This window comes from Centroberyx affinis, unplaced genomic scaffold (genome assembly GCF_046629955.1).
Source record: "Centroberyx affinis isolate AG114_WGS23_722 - 3 ecotype Tasmania unplaced genomic scaffold, CSIRO-AGI_Caff_v1 ptg001420l_1, whole genome shotgun sequence".
In the NCBI taxonomy this organism is placed as follows: Eukaryota; Metazoa; Chordata; class Actinopteri; order Beryciformes; family Berycidae; genus Centroberyx; species Centroberyx affinis.
This window is the reverse complement of record NW_027279897.1, coordinates 97,464-116,775: the sequence shown is the minus strand read 5'-3', so window position 1 is coordinate 116,775 and position 19,312 is coordinate 97,464. Positions and strand designations below refer to the sequence as shown.

Here is a 19,312-nt window from a genome sequence, read left to right as displayed (position 1 = left end):
CACACAGCCGGCTCGACGAGACAAAAAGCACTTAATCTCTTGGAAGGGTAATATTTCAAACAGCAGGATGTGTGTGGATGAGGATGGAGGCATTAGGCTGGTTCTATTACCGCGGCCAATGCTTTGGGTTGGGATTCTATTTATAGTGTGCTGGGGCCGGGTTCATCTGTGCAGTCAAGTCACCGGCCCGTTCTTTGGCCCTTTTTGAACCCTGGGAGATGCCATCCAGGCACGACACCAATCAGGTAGCCCATCTTTTGGTGTTTTAGAGGTATATTTTGGAGGTTACGCTGCCATGAATGTCTGCCTCAGAACATGGTAGTCTTCATAAGTAGGAAAAAACTACTTATTGATAAATGCATTCAACTTTTGCCTGTCAAAGCAGTTGTGATTTCAAATTATATGTTCCTTTGCAATAACAAAGAAACAGTTGCCTGGGTCCAGACCTTTGAATCCGCCCACTCCACCGAGTTGACTGATTCTGGTCTGGCATCGTGACATAAAACAGCGGTTTCTCGGTTGAAAAATGATCGGTCCAATGAGCGCCGGGGGGGACTAACGATTAACCAATCAGCGCCACGGGCGGGACTAACGCTGTTGTCCAGCTGTTGTCAAGTGTTGTCAAGCTGTGAACCAAGGAGGAGTAATAACAACAATGGCGACCGCTGTGGACAAGATAGACACTGTTATCGAGGCTGTTCTAAATCGATTAAAAGTCGTCGTACTTTGTTTTTACTTCACTCCGTGTTGTCAAAGATGCTCTATACTTTCTGAACCGTCTCTGGTGTTGTCATGGCTATGCATCAGTGTCGACTTAAAATCACGTTAGATTCAGGCAGATACGTTGGTCTCTAGTGATTGGTTAGGGAAAATCGAATCCCCCTCCCCCACGGAAATCGGTTAGAGTGGAGGCAATGTCAGACTGAAGACGGAAATGGAGTGTAACGAGTCGACAATTCTGTCTGATATCAGGCAAAGGAAACAGAGCAGGGTGCAGATTCAGTTTGGTCAGAGCAGGAAAAGTAAATGGCAAGAGACAAAAAGTTGCCCGGCAGGCATGACCACCATGCCTTTGACAACACCACACACATCACCAGCATACGAACAAAACGTGACTCATCATCCATCAGTGGGCTTTTTGCTCTGAGAAACTACTCAAAGAGTGCAGCTACAGAGGAGACTCCACTGAAAGGAACAGGGAGAAACACAAGGAAAAGAGAGAGAACGAGCCATAAAGACAGAAACTAAGTGCAACCCGCCTGCGCCAGATGTCTCCTACGATCTGAAAAGCTGGCGCCTCTTGGCAGAGCGTCTCAAATAAGGATGAATGGAGCATGGAGGCTGAGAGCTGACGGAGAGAAAAGCACCATGACTCAGATGAACTACACAGCGTTTCAAACAACTTGACTATTCCTGGAGGAGAGGGGTCACCGGTCCAAAACCACGGACCGGCTGGGAAACTGGGTGGAGAAACAGAATGAGAAGCACTCTGTCCTCCCTTAACAAATGCTGTTGAGATGCTCTTGAACAAGGTACTAATAGGGATGGGACAATATGCTTTATCTTACGATTCGATATGGGGTTCATGATTCAATACAACCATGATACGATGTAATAAAGTTCAGTGACAACAAAGTATGACTGTGCAGAATTGTGATTATTTCTGAGCTACAGATCTTTCTAGCAATGGCAGTAGTTTATTAGAATGTAAACATTGCTGTTTAAAAATTGATAAAAGTGCAGATAATATAATTTGGATGGAGAGCTTGTGAAATTGAGATGGTCAAGCCATCTCATTTGTGATTACTACAGCAGAATAACATGGAGCTAATATCACAATTCATTTTTCTGTCCCACGATACGTATTGTCACATTTTTGAATTGTGATATATTGAATTTCAATACATCGTCCCATCACTAGAACTTCACCTCCTGACTGAGCTGCCCAGTGGCCAACAGAAGAAGACTGTAGTCATACCGGAGAGGTACAGAATGTGACGCAGTGTGTTGCTGAAAAAGTGTATGTGAACGTGTGCACCGTCAGCTTTTCCTGTATAAATAAAGGTTAAAGAACAGTCATAGTCATAGCTGAAGGTGGAACAGAGAACATCTTGCTCTCAAAGCTCAGGTGGATGGATGGTAGCACAAAGGCTGCCAGCTGTCTGCTTCCATGTTCCCGTCCTTTACAGCAGGACAAACAAAGGGTAGGACACAGGCAGCGATTTCACAAATGAACACTAAATTTACTTAATCCTAAATTGTTCTTTGGGATTAAGAGTATTTCTGGGGACAAGGATTATCACTGTGGTTCATAGAGTTATCATCGCAGCCTGGACCGAAAGGAGCCGGCTGATCTGAGGCCTGAGCCTCGCCTCGCTCACAGAATAGTTCACAAAATAGTTCGCACCGGCCTGCCAAAAGGCCAACAGCCATAAATGGTTATCTATTTTGCTCTACAATGCAGAGGAGGGAGGAGAGGAGTCCTTGAAACGAGGAGCATCTTACAGTTATGACCAAGAGCTAAATATGGGAGGAAAAAAAAAAAAGGTTCACATTGCGATTAGACAGATTTGTTTCTTTTTTACTTGTGATTTATTTCAAAGCATTAAAAAATACATGATACTGTTCTTAAATATCATGTTGCTTTAAATGAATTGCCATTGAATGAGAATGATGATTTCCTTTTGACTAAAATTCATTATTTGTTGTTCAATATTAGATTTGCCTTCATTAGTATGTGATGATTACAATGCATTTCTAAAAGTATCTTACATCACAGCACGTTGCCCCTCGATTGTGTTGTAGTTCATGGAAATAATCCATTCAGATCTAAGCAGGAAATGTTTTGTTGTGTTATATCAGGTTCCCTTTATAGCTTGCTCCCTGCTTACGTGAACAATGTGCTTTCATGGCAGAAAGTTTAGAGCGGTTAAACATTCAACACAGAAACAATTAACACAGAGGGAGGGAGAGAGACGCAAGATCTCTTTAGGCTACAAAAAGCAATATTTTTGATGCATGTGAAATTGGCAAGCCTCATCCAAACCCAGCCTGAGTCCTTTCTCGAATATTTTATCCTGAAATGACTTGGACCAGTGGAGTCCTAACAAGCTCAGGCTGAAAACATGAACTCTGATCATTTGCAGTTTCAAAGAATACGTCAATGTAATCCACTGACAGTCTGCAGTGCTTCTGAGGGATTTCCTTAATGGCTCTTATTAGCCAAATAGACTGCTTTTCTGTGACACACCTTCATCTTCATAACACATAATTACTACAGCCATCAGTCCAAACACTTTACATCAATAACAGAGTATATCAGAGTTCTGCTTTTACTCTACTTTTCACAAAAACACGGCTGCAGCCACTACTACAGAGGGACTAGTCAATCACCGGGTGAAACTAGAGGGTCTACTGACGGGGCAGCCACACGCCGCTCCACGCCGTCGTGCACCCACCTGGCAGCGAGATGGGTGACAGCTCGTTATAGCCCCCGAAGGAGGCATTGCGGATGAGTTTGCGTCCGTCCGGGTGCGGGGGTCGAACCGACGACGTCCCGCACGTGGAGAAGCGGCGACGACTCAGCAGTCCCTCCTCCTTCATCATGGGGGCGGCGGGAGATCCCTCGGTGGGAGGGAAGGGAGGAGGAGGAGGGGGAACCGGTCGGCAAACTCGGGGGCCGAAGGTCGAGGCGAGGAGGGTCGTGAAACACTCCGATCTGTCCCCCGCAGCTAGTGAGCCGAACGCATAAACCAACACACACACACAGCACAGCAGCTCAGATAGCAGGCATTGAACAAGCGCGGTACACTGCCTTCCTCCACGCTTCCTTCAGTCTACTGCTCCCTCCCTCCCTCCCTCACTCTCTCCCTCACTCTCTCTCTCTCCCTCGCTCTCTCTCTCTCTCCTCTGCGAGTGTGTAACAGCCTGTAAGTACTTAATGACGAATCAGCCGAGCCCCTCCCACTCCCTCTCCTCCGGACGGGCAGGAGAGCTGCATCTTGGCTAGATAACGGCTCTTATGTTCCACAGCTCATCTTCCTCTCTTTTGCTTTCCCCTCTCCCCCTCTCTCACTGCATCTTTCTTCTTTCTATCGCATTTTACATCCGTGTTTCCGTCCCCTCCCTCTTTTCTCTCACACCATTTCCCTGTCTCCCCCACTCAAGCAAGACTGCTAGCAAACAGTGGCTGCTTTGCAGATGGGAGTCAACAGACTACAAACACACACACACACACAATCATAAAACACAAGCTCTATTGATACTGTCAGTGAGGACAGAATGAAGCACGCTATCACACCATTGCTCAGATCATGACCCTATCATGTTTCACAAGACCTAAACCCAAACAGCCAATTACTGTCAACACCAGGCTACTGATCTGACCAACACATCTGGTAAAAATCAAAACAAAAAACAACTCTAAAATATGGTAAAACATGTTTTCTTCTTCCCAAAACATTTTAAATGAACAGAACACTGAAACGTAGGTCTATCGAAAAAACAACCTAGCTAACAATGTGGATGAATTTGGAATGGCTATTTTTGAAATTATGCTTTTAATTTACAGTTTAAATACTTTTAGCTGCATGCATCAAGAAAGAAACCTGATCAGGAGATCTAGAAAAGTGGGATTTGGATAAAAAAAATGGTAATGGTTGCGGCAGGACATTGAATGCCACATTGAAACGTGCGCTGCTCTCCGACAAAGTTAAATGGTGATGAAACCAAACGCTTCGTCTGCGACCAGACAGGTGACACTGGAAATTGCTTTGTTGGCGGATATCTGTGACGCCCTTAGGACACGGTTTCCTGGAAATGCAATCACAACAGTGCAAATCCAACCACAGAAACAACTGTGTGAGATATAGAGTATGTGGTTCAGACAAGGAAAAAGGCTCAAATTTTGGGTGATTCTTTAATCCTGTTTAAATGCATTTGATAAGCTGCTCTCTGGGATGCTCTAAAGAATGCCAGTACCTCAAAGAATATATTCAATATGTCCTTTATCCCATATGCTGTTAAGTTATTCATTTCTACCCATTCTCCACCATGAATTGCACATGTTTTTTGTAAATATTAACTGGAACACATACAGGTACTGGAAGCTTGGCGTTGCCTTGTGGTGTTTCATTATGTATTTATTGTATCTTGTCTGATTTTAATTTCACCACTGTGAAGGCAAAGGCAAATTTCCAAATGTGGACATCTAAATTTCTATTCTTTTCCGGTCTTTGGCAAAAGTGTCAAGTTTCAAGTCGTCCTTCCTGGAAGAGATCTCAAACGTCTGCAGCAGAGCTCAGAAATGTTTCTGAGTTTTGGTGAGGTACAAACATACAGCATTACAGAATAGAATTACTAACATTACCCCTTGTAGGTACAAGTCCATGGTGGGTAAGGTTTGATTCTTATATTTAAGAAATAGGGAGTAAAGTGACATTTGCTGTTAAAAATATCTTGAATCCATTGATCTTCAAGGGAAAATCCACCCTAAAACACTAACAATGTTAAAAAAAAAACAAAATTGGTGGTGCAGCTCGCATTTCTGGGCCTATCTTGTTGTTTGGTAGTGTACTTTTCTTGTTCTGCGGATAACTGACCAAACATCCCTACATTTCCAGCACAGCTACAATGGAGTTTGATAGCAAAAAAAAATCAGCTATCTAAAACATCAGCGGTTTTGGTGTAAGTCCCTCATAATCAAAGAGCGAGGGCTTCTTTCTAGAGCCGCCATTTTGCACCAAGAGACGTTCAACAATCATCCAGGGAGAAATCCATCGTAGAAGAGGAGAGAGACCAATTTCTCCACCCACAGGAGCAGGAGAGAGACCAGAATGCAATGCAGCCACAAGACAGGTTGCATTTTGAGTTAAGGGGCGTGGCTGTGATCACAGACACACCCCCTAGCAGCTATATTTATAAGCCCATACACCCATCTTTGACTGAAAGCAACAAGTTCACGGCCCTGTGAAGGTTGTCAAAAGTCATTTGGGGAAATGCAGGAAATCACTGTTACCATCACTAAGTAGAAGTAGACGAGACAAGTAGAGGGAAAGTGGGAACCAAAAGAGTAACTTACAAAATTTCGTCACAAAATAACGAGGGTGGATTTTTCCTTTAAGGCTAGAATTAAAGAGACATTGCTGGAAAAGGCCTGCCTCATGAAACCCATCTGTTCCTTGCTGTAGCATGATTCTATTAATGGTTTGTAAGTGATACGTTTAGGAAGAATAATACTGTATTAAGTATAAATAATGATTGGATGTTTTTTTTGCACTGGACACCTGCTATCACCTTGCTAAGGCGGAAGGAACAACAGGGACCATGATGGAAACTGCCTGGTGTCCTTGACATTTTTTCCTCAAATGTACCCATGATGTTTGTTTTTTGATTTGCCAAATGAAGAAATAAAGAAAAAAAGTCTTTGGGTGCTGTTGCTATGAAAGATACTTAAGGTCATCAAGACGGTGAAAATCCATTGCCCAAATCCACCCCAACTCACAAGATTGTGTGCTTTAAAAAAAAAAGAGTCTCAGTGGGCACCAATGGTTATCGCTGTGGAAAAGAATAGGCCTGGCATTGGCCCTTATCTTTGAAACCCAACCTCCGAGGCACGCTGCTTGGTGTCGATCCGTCCACGGTCCTCTCGCATCTTCGTCTCCCTTTCAGCTGGCCTGCCCTATTTACGCTTTCACTCTGGTTGACCAGTCCCTCCAGTATTTAAACTTAAACTGTTTTGCTGGCATCATGCCATGCCTTGCTATCAACTGTCCGTGGAGACATTTCATCCAGCATTGTTTGGAGAGGTAAACGGGCAAAGTAATCCCCCTCAATAATGACTGGAGGAAATCTCTGGAGTCGATCTCTCACCATGTTGCCATGCAACGTGGTGAGATATTTCCCTGAGCCAACTGATAAATCTGCAGCTCAGGCCGCCAGACTCAAATGTGCTTTAATTAACACAGGTAATTAGGATGTGCTGTATGTATAATTCAGATCCCGGATCTAATTAACCTGCTTGCACAGGAAAAGGCAGTTTCAGCTGGTTCAACTGCATTTGAATGGCACTAGAGTATGGGATGTGCTCTAAGTATAGACAAAATATCCTCTGCTTTTGGGTCCACTTTCAAGTAGTTATTTCCAGTGAAGTTAGAAGCGACTCTTTTGTTAAAGCAGTACTGACTGTGACAGACTCATGTCAGGAAAGTGTGTGTTCAGGCCAATTAGGGAGCCCATGAGTGTTTGTAGGCAAACATTGAGCATCCAAACAGTGTTAATGGACTCTCTTAAACCCATGATGGCTACACTTCAAGTTCAACATGATGTAATCCAGCTTGCTCACAATACAACACACATGGTGTGTTGCATCACTCTAACAATCAATGACTGGACATAAAAAAAACATTAACTGTGCATTAAGTCCTAGGCTAGCTCTTCATACAGAGTATTGTCAATTTGTTTTATGTCCTTAGTGTAGAACAAAGTGGGCAGCTACAGTTGGCTGTGACCAGCAGCTGAACAATATGACCTTCAATGCTAACCTTGATCCACATTCATTGACTAAACAACTTAAGCTAAGAAAGCAAGGCTGTATTCTCAGACAGAGGTCAGTCAGATATACTGTAAACAGTAAGTCTGCTTTCAGTTTATCAGCACTTCAGTAGCAAAATTATGGGCTATCTTACAGATAACCTTGTTTTTTGAATGCAAACACACAGAGAGAGAATGTGTAACTGGCCTTGACAAGTTTTTGCTAACCTGGCTGCAATGTAGTAAAGGGTTTTTGCTGGCTCGTAATGACATTCTTGAATTCCTGGCAAACGTACGAGAGGTTGAAATTTTTTTCCAGTTATGGGTTTCAAGTAAAACATTTCAATCACTCCATCAAGCAGTGGCAGATCGCTCCAGTTTTATCCATCCCTCTGTAAAAGCATTCCTTTCAGGAAGACCTGCAGTGCTGAACAGGCACACAAATGTGAGTATTGTTTGAATCCCAGCTCTCTGGCCCAGTTGCCTGGATGGAGTTACTCGCGCACCGTGCCTATCTGCTCCAGTACTTGTGTCTCAGGTGTATCAGGTGAGCTGCCATCAGATATAGGCAGCGTTGGTGCCAAATAGGCAAGTACAGGACTGGGTCAAACCCAGCGCAGATCTATGGCTGCCCTCTGGACCCGTAACCCGACACAGGCGTTGATCCTTCCTCAAAGGGACCAAGTTGTCGCTAGATTTGAGACCTGATGTGTGGCAACTCTACTCTAGGTGAACGTGTCACTTAGACAAGAGTAAAGTCAAGTGGGAACTGGTGTTGCAAGGAGTGCTAGTACTAAAAAACACTGGTGCCTGTTTTGAGAGACAATAATGTACTAGAGTTTTTCCCCAGAATAGAATTTTGTAGTCCACGCCATATTTACTTCCTTAAAAGTAAAAAATAAAACAAAGCTTCCAGAGATTTAGTTTTAAACAACTTTAAGTGTTATTTCATGTTATCTTATGTGTTTTTATGGATTCTTTGTTGTTCGTTTGTTGTTGTTTTTTGCCTGCTATGGCATCATTTTGGAATAAAACAAGTCAAAGTTTCTGTATCGGTATCTGTTTCACATGACAGGGACATGAGACGACTGTGCTGCAGACCGCCTCTATGATAACTGATGAGCTGCAATTCATCAGAGACCAAGTGTGAGTGGTATCTGTGCTGCAGACAGCAGGTCACAAGCAGACAAACATCTCTAGTCTTACATAAAGGCTACAAGGAGACCCTGTAAGCCTGGGATTAGCTTTGGAACAAAGAGGCTTTCTGAACGCAGGCCTGCAGACGTCTTCCACACTGCACCTCTCCTCTTACACTGCGGAATAGTTTAGCGCTTTGTTGAATTTAGGTTCTTGCTACTCTCCACATTACTCAACTTTGGCAAGTACAACAGCTGTTTTGCATTGGTGTGAACTTCATTCTATCCTCACGAGAGCCTACACACACACTCACACACATACCCTACACAACAAAGCACATTAAAGTAAGCCAGGACACAGCACAGATCTGAATTCATCAAGAGGAGCGGGTTTCACATGGATAGCTGCAACTAGGACAACGGTGCAAGGTTTTACCAAGCAGTCTCTGCTGCTTGCTCTACCTGAAACGCTAACAGCACACTAGCTTGTCACTCAGCACTACTCCATACCGTACCTTGCTTTCCTTAAGGCTTAAATACGTTCTTAAAAAGAAAGTGGCCCAAGGTCAAGCGCTGACAGCGGCTTAATCGGCTGTGAAATCGCTAAAGCTTTAGATCCAGGTGGTGTCGGTCCAGACTAGCCTACGGACGTCCGGGCGGAGCTCAGGCCTATTCCCATATCCTCCATCATGTCTCCTGTCCTCCTTACATCCACCGACTCTTCCTTATCTCAGCCGCATATCTACACCGTCGAGCCTCGTCCCTCTTGGCACTCGGGCCTGAAAGCGCTCAGCCGCCCATTGGACGACAGCGGAGACGGAAGAGGGAACGCTGGCTTGGCAGTGGCTGTAGATGCAGATAAGCCCCGCCCACCTTCGTGTTGTTAACCCCGGCTGACAGGGCATAATCCCTGAGGCTGAGCTTAAACCCACGCTGGCCCCACCTGCTCTCTCTCTCTCTCTTGCTCTTCCATTCCCTTCCTCTCCATCTATCTCTCTCTCTTCCTTGTTCATTTTCTGTCAATCTTTCCCATCCATTCAGTTACTATCTGTCTCTCCATCTCCCCTCCATTTCTTTGTTGTCCATCTCTCTCTCTCCTTTCCCCTCTGTTTCCTTGTTCTCTCTCCCCCACCCTCCCTCCTCCTCTTGTTCTCCTTGTTCTCCACCTCTATCCCTGTATCTTCCCATTCCCATATTCTCCATCTATCTCTATGTTTCCCCTTCAACCCCCCCACCCTGATTCTTCACCTCTCTCTCTCCACCACCACCCCTCCTCTTCAGTCTAACCTGGGAAGAGGAGAGCAAGTTGGGAAAGGCGGTTAAAGCGAGAGCAGCCACAAAGCCGATTGTCAAACAACCTGCCGGGTTTATTTTAGCCTCTCACTGAGTCAGAGAAAACAAGGCCGACTTGGCAGCCGCACCACGGCCATACTGGCTTGGCTTTGCGTGTGTGATGACGCAACACAAAAACTCAGATGAAGCTACCTTTTCCAAACAACAGACCAACAAAATTATGAAAGCAGTCTAAACTATAAGTTTACAGGAAGATTAAAGTAAGAAAGTAAAGTAATAATCCATGACGTTTTGATATAAATAAATGTCCGTTTTGCTCTTTATCACCAATAAATATAACACAATAGTGATTCAAAATATATCCAGTTCATGAAAGCTTTTACTTTACATTTGCTGTTCTAAACACCTGCCATCTGTGTCGAGTAGGTCATTCCCAGGAAAAATCCTCTCACAGGAAGTGATGCTTTTCGAGTAGCAGCAACAATGTTTTTTTTTTTTTTAAATAAACAGAAGAAGAACTGGGTAGTTAGCATGAGCAGTGATAGCCACCATGGCAGAGAAAGAGCGCCACCAAACAAAAACTCAAACTTCATCAACAGAAAATCCAAGCTCCACCCACACTATTTGATTGACAAGTGAACTCGGAGAAGCGCAGTGCAGAAACACCACAGCAATGAGCACTGAGCAACAAAGATGTCACCAAAACACACAAAAAACAATTTGTTTTTTCCCCAGGACGACATGTGCATCAAGAACCAAATTCTGATCAGACAATCAGGAGTGAGGCACTTCACTTATGTCTGTTCTTTATTGGGAAGCATTCAGTTATTAAAAGGAGACAAAAGAAATTAACTTAAAAGATCATCTTTGAATCTTCAGACCTTAGCTGTGAATTTTCACACAACTCCCACATACCTCTTCTCGTATTCAGAAATAACTACGTCACTGCCAGTCACCACTGTGGGACTGTACAGAATCTGTACTTTTCTTTTTTTAAATGACACAGCCTCAACCTAATATTGAACAACTCAATGCAACTGAACCCCACAACAAGCACCTCCAATTACAGGACAACAGGATTTTTAAACATTGGTAAAAAAACAAAAACAAAAAACAAAGGATACACAGTCATCACTTTGACGCAACACCAAGGGCTAGTTGAGGCAAAGTAGGTTGCCATGGATACCTGGCGTAGGGCTGCAGGGAGTCGTGGGCAGGAGAAACACTTCATGCTCTCTCATTGACTCTTGTTAAATAGAGTTATGGTGAGGTGTTGTGGAGAGATGAGAATAGCCACTTATGCTTGTAAGCTTGCTACTGCTGCACCATGGCTCCATTCCCAAGAGGAAATGTTTGGAAAAAGAATCACACAATTCACAAGTGATTGGTGATTTGGTGAGCCTGTGTGCACGCATGTGTGTGTGAGTGATAAGATGAAACTGTAACGATAGCCATGGGGAAATTGTGTATGTGAAAGACAGGGACAGACTAACAGTATAATGTGTATTGTACAGTATGTTGTGTAGAGGTCAAACAAGATAGATGCACACTACAGTTCTTTCTCTGTTATGCTTACTCCCTCTTGTGGTATAAAGTAGGTTTACAAGCCTTTCAAAAGAGTGCAAAACAAACCACTCTGATATATAGATACACAGATCCTGCATTACAGCCTGAAGCCAGTTTTCATCACTACTTCCTTGTTCTTACAGCCATTCTACAGTATCTTGTTCCTGCCACATCGGTGGCGTTTTATATGGTATATGAGTCAGGAAGCTATAGTCAGCTCAGCCAATCAGAAGTAACAAGACTCAACCCCACTCAGTAGCCCTGGTCCACAGCAGTAAATCACAGGCCAACTACCTGATTTTGGACCAATAGATTATTTACAATCAAATGTAAAATCCCAAGTTGGAACATAACATTTATGAGTCAATTTTTAGAATCACACACCAAGGCTATTAAGTCACTTATTTGCAGTTTTAGATTTGCATTAGCATGTGTTGGCTCTGGCCATGACTGTTAACATTCCCCCGCTTCATGAAAACCAGCCTCAGAGACACGCCCCCTTCCTTCCCCCACAGCATTACATCCATCCTTCACCTGTGAACTGTGGACTGCACGTTGACAGACAATGAAACTGGGTTTCATGAACACATCACACAGTGAGATGTCGGAGTATCAGGGTAAGAAATATCTGCCAGCCACAAGCCAAATGCTCACAAATTTGGTATATGGCAGGTAGGTTTTTCTCTACCAACCTCTTTAGCACTGTTTGGAGGATCTTTTCTATTCTAAAACTCAATCTGGCCAGTCACAAAGTGAAAACCATGACGATTCCCAAATCTTTGGTGGCCAGTAGATGGAGGTGTCCAGTCCTCACCTTGCCGTTATAAAACGAGACCTGACTATGCATCTGTGAACAAGACAGATATTGTGGCGATGGACACCAAAATGTAAACATTGGGTCCACCTGGATTCCCAGTCTTAGGACTTTAAAAATATCTTCCAGTTCACTTCCTCAAGAGGGCACTGTAACACAAGAACAGGGCCCAGCCATATGAAGGGAGATGGCATCAAGACCCTTCGCCAAATCTGCCCTCAAGTTGCTTATTTCTCTACAGTTATCCATCCTCTTTATCAGTTTTTCCCAAACTGTGGTCTGGGGACTATTATTTTCCCACCTGATTTCCTCTCGGGGATCAATAGAGTTCATTGTATCTCTCCCTAGAGGTTAGTACAATGAGAGAAAGTATATCACTGACCCTTTTGATCAAAGCTTTCACTTATAATTAAGCAATTCTATACTAAACCTTATCTAAAAAGAATCTCAGATGGGGTTCCTTAGGGCAAAATCACATTAAATGAGGGTTTGTGGACTAATATGAATCTATTTGAGGGTCTTTGACAAAGTTCAGGAGCCCTGTGATCTGTGTCCACCCCAACCCAGGTTATTATTGACCTGTTGAAATGACAAGAGTTCAAAAGTTGAGGCTGAAAGTTAGTTTTTGGAGAGCAGCATCATACTGGAATGACAGGCAACAAGGTCTGTTCCTATCAACATCTTTAAATGTTGAAGGTCAGAGGGCTGAGCAGCTGACCGGGCCTGGTATTTATTACGTATCTCAAAGTACAACTGCTGACTTACAAACTGTTTTGGCTTGTAGGTCACAAATGTCTAAAGCAGTGGTGCTCAACCTGTGGGCTGGGATCCCCCAAGGAGTTGCAGGATGATCTTGGGGTGTCACAAAATGATTTACTGAATGTAAAAAAAAATATATCTCGAATGTTCAAATTTACCAAACCAACCATGTGAAATAATGATATTTCATCTTCTGGGATTCTTACAGTAATTAAATGAAAACATCAAAGGGATATCAGTCAATGATTCTACACCAGAAGCATCTAACGGTTTTGCATGGGGAAAATAAAGACCAAAGCGTAACAAGGATGGCCGTCTTGTGGGCCAAATAAAATTCTACATAAAATCAAATGTCCAACAAAGCTGGAACAAATGATGAATTCAACACTCCAGTATCGAATTCATCAACTGTTCCAACGTAGCTGGAACAAATGATGAATTCAACACTCCAGTATCACCAGCATGCTTTTGATTGTCTAAAGATGCTGAGATTTTATCTGAAAATTATTGAGCCAAATATTTTATCAATCAATTCAATCCAACATCTAACAATCGTCAGAAAAAGTAAAAGTTGTTTGCTTGTAGTTCCCACTTGTGCCTGTACTAGCCCAGCACTCCTCTGTTGATAAACCTTGGAACACATAAACCAACGGAAACACATAATGAGGCAGGTTGACAGCAGTTATGAGGCTTGTGGGAGTTTGGAGTTCCGTTTGGAGTTCACTAGTGCACCGCAGTGTGTGTCTGGGTCGATGATATGTTTACATTTTATCTTATTTTTCATCTTATCCAGAGCGACTTACAGTAAGTGATCAGGACAGGGGTTCAGTGCCTTGCTCATGGACACCTCAACAGAACACACAGCTTGAACCTGTGACCTTTCCGTGTTATGGGACAGTCTTTCTAACCATTTGGCAACCGTTCTCAATCTACAGTCATGTGTTTTCCCAGTGCGTTTGATAGAGAAGACCCGGGTACAGTCCACATGAACCTGTAGACCTGCCCTAAAGCCCTATTCACACGGCACTAATATGACCTGGGGATGTCCAGTGATTTGTAATGACTGCAGAGATTGATGATGATTTTAATCCGGTGCAGATCTGCTGTGTTGTAATTTTTCAAATCAAAAGCGGAAGTTAAAATTGGGTGAAAACAAAAGTCTCCTGATAATACTAATCCTGTGCAAATGGCACTCTTGGTAATATCAGACATAATATCTTTTGCCACACAATTTATTTTTCTTCCTCTTCTTGTAGATGTGCAATTTCTAAATGGAGACTGTAGTGGAATATACAGAGGAACGTTTTGAATGCATTTAAAGCACAAACTAAGTTTTACTTTGCTAAATCACGAAGTGCTGAATTGTAATCTTGAGTTTATTCACTGATTTCAGCAAATTTCAGTATCCCATGCAAATGTGTTTCATGAAACACAGAGATTGGAGAGTCACTTATTAATTATTACATGAAGTCCTAAAATAATGTGTGAATAGGGCTTTAGATATTTGCAAATACCAGTAATCCATGGAGGCTCATTATAGTACTGGACAAACCTAGCCGACCTAGGGCACGAGTTTAAATCAGAAATCTTGGCCCTTGCCACCTCGGGGTAAACACTGCAGTGTAAAGGGAGTCTGGATCTTACCGTGGCTGTAGCTGACCCCCGGGCTGAGGGAGGAGGGGGTGGCGACGTGCTCCCTGCTGGGGGTGTGGAGGCCCGCCTCCTTCTCCCTCTCCCTCTCCTTGTCCCGCTCCTTCCCCTGGCGCTGGCTCATCCTGCCTGGGGTCAGAAGGACGGGGTCATCACCGCACACTACGGCAGCTGCAGACAGAGGGAGAGAGAGGGAGGGAGGGAGAGAGGCGGAGAAATGAGATCAGACACCTTGACATCTCACTCACTTCACATCACAGAAGGACCAGACAGCCCTCTTGTGGAGCATCTGGTTGGTACAGCTTTCTGTTTCACAACACATTATAGTAACTCATACAACATTTGTTTCCTACCATGCCTTGTGACTGGACAAGAGACTTTCCATGAGTGCTTACAACCACAATATGTGAACTTGTACCTTATATCTCTGCTTTGTTTACATGAATGGAATGAAGCGAGCAAAGATGTTTATTGCTTAGCGACAGGGGCTAATTTTTGTTGACAGAGACCCAAAATAAAACTATTAAATTAAAACCCAAAGCTTGTATCTTTGTTTAATGATACTATTATAAAACCTTGATGGACCTTTGTCCCTTGCTCAACCCACTGAGCTACACAGAATCAGATCTGAGATTTAATATATTAAACAACAGGTAGTTTCAGCCAAGCAATCTGATAGGTCAAATGTTCAGACCGTGCTGATAATTTCCATTACGCATGATTTGCCATACTTTATTGGTTTCAATACCAAACAATGGTCTTGTGGAAACCAGGGAACTGCTTAGTGATCTTTCGTGTTTTCTCTCTGTTTTTTTTTATTATTCTTTTGTATGTATACTGGTTTGAGTAAGCATTCCAGTTAATTTGCATGCAGGAACTGTATTAAAACTATAATTCTCTTGAGGATGCTCTGTACTGGAATTATGGGTACTTTCTTACTGCCAGTGATACCTTGTACAAATTGCATCAACACCATACCCATGATGACACTAAACAACGCCCTCTAGGGTACAATTGCTATAATGACATTATCTCAACACAGCAGCAACACATCCTCATCACTCAGGCCCAACACAACATAAGCAGTAGAGACATACAACCACGTCCTGAACAGTGAATACAAATTGTTACCATCAGATCGGAGATATAGGGTTCCACGATTTAATAGGGTTAGACTGAAGCACTCCTTTGTACACCAGTTAATCCTAAAATTAAATATGGAGCTTAATCCCAGATCAAATGTACGTTGAAGGGCCTTGAATATTGTGATTGTAATGATATGTTGAATGTTTGTATCTTTGTGTCCTGTCTTAATTTTTTGTCTTTTTTCTGCGATGTTGCGAATGGAGCTGCTGTGATGCAAGAAAAATTTCAGACTGGATCTGACAATAAAGTATTATCATCATCATCATACAGTCCAAATCACACACCACTGACACATAATCCTAAAACCAATGTAGAGGACACGCTGAAGGGTTTCATTCCAAAACGTTATATAACCATTTTTCAAAGAATTTGCAACCTGGAATCCATCAGTTACTGGTCCAGACACGCATAAGCACAACTATTTTGTAAGCTATTTTGTCTATAAACAACTGATAACTTTAATAGTAAGCAATTTTCAAATGGTAGATATCTTGTTTTGGGGATGAAACTCCTCTCTTAGTCCCCTAAATGCTTCTGTTTTTGGCCCTGGAAAACGCCGTTTCACTGATGATGATGGTCCTCAGGGTCCAGAACAATGAGATTATTGAAAAAGGGAACAGGCTGCATGGACTCGCCTATATTTGAATGTTTATGTCTGTTATGCACACAGGCATGCAGACACGCACACAGCAGCAAAGGTATAATCCAGATCATAATCCTGCTATGTCAGTGTCCTATCTGTCAGATGGCAGCGTGTGTGTTAACGTGTGTACTCGCATGTATGTATATGTGTGTGCATATGTATATAACAAGACAGAGCGTCCAAGAAAGACACATGTGCACACACACACACACACACACACACATACATACGTGCTGCCATGCTTTCCGAACAGACAGCATTAGGTCAGTGAGGTTGCAGTGGCCTAGAGGTTAAAGGTCAGGAGGTCAGCGGCTTAAATCTCCAGACTGCCTTTGGAAAACCAGCCGGGGAAACTGAATGAGGAAAAGCTCCTAGGTATCAATGTGTCGAAGTGTGTGAATGTGAGGCAGTTTACTTCCCCATGATAAATAAAGGTTCAACAAAAAGGTTAAAAACCAGCGGGAGTTAATCAAACACGCAGCCGGAGAAGTTTGCCTGAGTAGACGACGCATTCATACGAAGGCGGCGGCGCCACAGACAGAGCCTCAGCATCTTTAAAATCCTGTAATTACAATGACCCCGAGCAGAGTAAATGTCAAAGACGCCGGTATGCAAATTGTGTTCTGTGAGGAGGCAGGGTGAGCAGCTTATTAATGAGAGTGGATCTGCGCTGGTGAAGTTAAAATGCTAGTCATGCTGTAGCAATTACAATAACAAAACTAAGAGATTGCAGATTACCGATACCAGCCCAAGTACAGTATCACAGTTTTGAGCCTAAAAAGATACTATGGAAAAAGACATGAAACAATAGCATAACCTTAAAGTAACATGAAAGTTTTAAGTAGTAATCAACAAGATCTGTGTTGTCACCTGTCAATCAAACAGCATGGGGCGGAGCTTGGATTTTCTGTTGATGCACTTTGAGCTTTCATGAACTGGATATAGGTTGAATCACTATTGTGTTCTATCAATTATATGAAAATGTCACAGGTTATTACTTTAAATCTAGTAATAATACAATACTAATGGTTACACATGTAGATTGTTGCTGCAATGTCGCCCCAAAAATTGCCCGATGTGTCACAATATTACAGGAAATGTTTGCAAAAGTTAGCAACTGTTATGGTTCCCATCATGGCTAAAATCCCATGACATTTTAATGACCTAAAATTTTTCTTCCCTCCTGGTTTGTTTATGTTATTTTTTCAGCTCAGACAAGTTCTAAATGGGTAAACAGTGTGGCTTTCACAACAGTTGGGCTTGCTGTGGAGGAAAACAGCTGAAATTGAACACCGTGAAACAAGTTGTAAAGTACATTCTAGTATATTCCTGAAATGTGAACCAACAGACACAGAAAGTAAAATTCCCCTCATATCACCAAGATATTAAATTCCATGATCAGTGGGAAACCTGAACTGTTTACTGCATTTTTCACAACCCGATCTTTACTGTAGCTTTCTCCTGTCAGAGAAAATTGTGTGTCAATATATTACTATTAGCCTGCTGCCCTCCCTACAACCACCCATCCACTCTAACACACACACACCCTTATGTCCTACCTACCCCTAAATACCAACCCTGACCCCTTCCCTTACCCCTCCCTCTGAAAGGTCACAGGCTTACCGGAGGTGGCATGGTGCTCTCTGAACTCTGCATGGTGCTATCAGGGGAGAAGGGTGGAGAAAAAGAAAGAAAGAGGAAGAAAAAAGTCAGGAAGAAAGAGATATAGAAGGAGTGAGGAAAAGGAGAGAGAGAGAGAGCAAGAGAGAGAAGGGAAAAGATAAAGAGAGATCGGTGAAAGTAAGAGAAACAGGGAGAAAGCAACAGAGAAAAAATTAGAAAAATGGAAAGTGAGAGTCCGAGAGTGAGAGATTTTGGACAAAGATGAAGGGAGGGGATGGGGGGGAGAGAGGGAGGGAGGGAGGGGTCCACCATGTGTTGTTGACCAGATGTTGGCAGAGGTAGATTTGTGTGCAGCGGGTTTGGCGGTGATGGTGGACACAGCAGCAGCAGCAGCAGCAGCAGCAGCAGAAGGTGAAGCAGCAGCCACACAGGACGACAAAAAAAAAAAAATCAAAAAAATAAAGAGGAGACAAGAGACAGAAAAAAAGGAAAAACAGACGTTAGTTTAACCAAAATGTTAACGGAGGACACAACGTGACACAAAACTGGCAACGGAGAGGGGAAGAAGAGGGGATTGGGCAACGACTTTGATCACAGAAGGGGAGGGGAGAGACTAACACTCAGCAAACCACACACACACACACACACACACAAGTTTGTATTACTTTACATGTGAGAGCCTTGAGTGACTAGGCCACAACAGCTAACGCTTAGCTTACTCTTCCCCTCCACATACCTGACTGTAAACCTAAAATCCAGTTTACTAAACTTACTCGTGCAACGTCAAAAATGTATTAAAACTTCAAAAGCGGCCAAATAAACAACAGCGCATAATCAGCAGTATATTTCTAACTCTACACCTAAAACAGCTTTTAAACCAACAAAATACCTTCACTCATTGGTCTCCGCAAAGATTAAAGTGCAGCTGCCTGGACGCCAACATACACATTTACACATGATGCCAGCAGCAATCCGTACAGCTACAACGGGTTAGAATGGAAAATTGCTTGAGATCACAGTTGGTCGTACCCTGGATGAGGAAGGGTCATCCTCATCCCCAGACAGACTAAACACAGAGGAGATCTTCATAAAGAAAACAATGCCACTGATTGGATACCGCTCAGTTAATCGGGAAGCGAAAGTCGAACCGCT

The 19,312-nt window shown here is 43.0% G+C and overlaps 1 protein-coding gene across 1 annotated transcript in view; it reads right to left on the bottom strand.

The window, feature by feature from the left end:
• LOC139649987 (oxysterol-binding protein-related protein 8-like) overlaps nt 1–19,312 on the bottom strand; it is a gene marked incomplete at its 3' end in the record, with an annotated part of 88,382 nt that overhangs the window by 16,938 nt on the left and 52,132 nt on the right. The window contains exon 3 of the mRNA XM_071526509.1: nt 14,743–14,919. Within this exon, the coding sequence (XP_071382610.1) occupies nt 14,743–14,872 (130 nt within the window). The remainder of the gene's footprint in view (nt 1–14,742; nt 14,920–19,312) is intronic.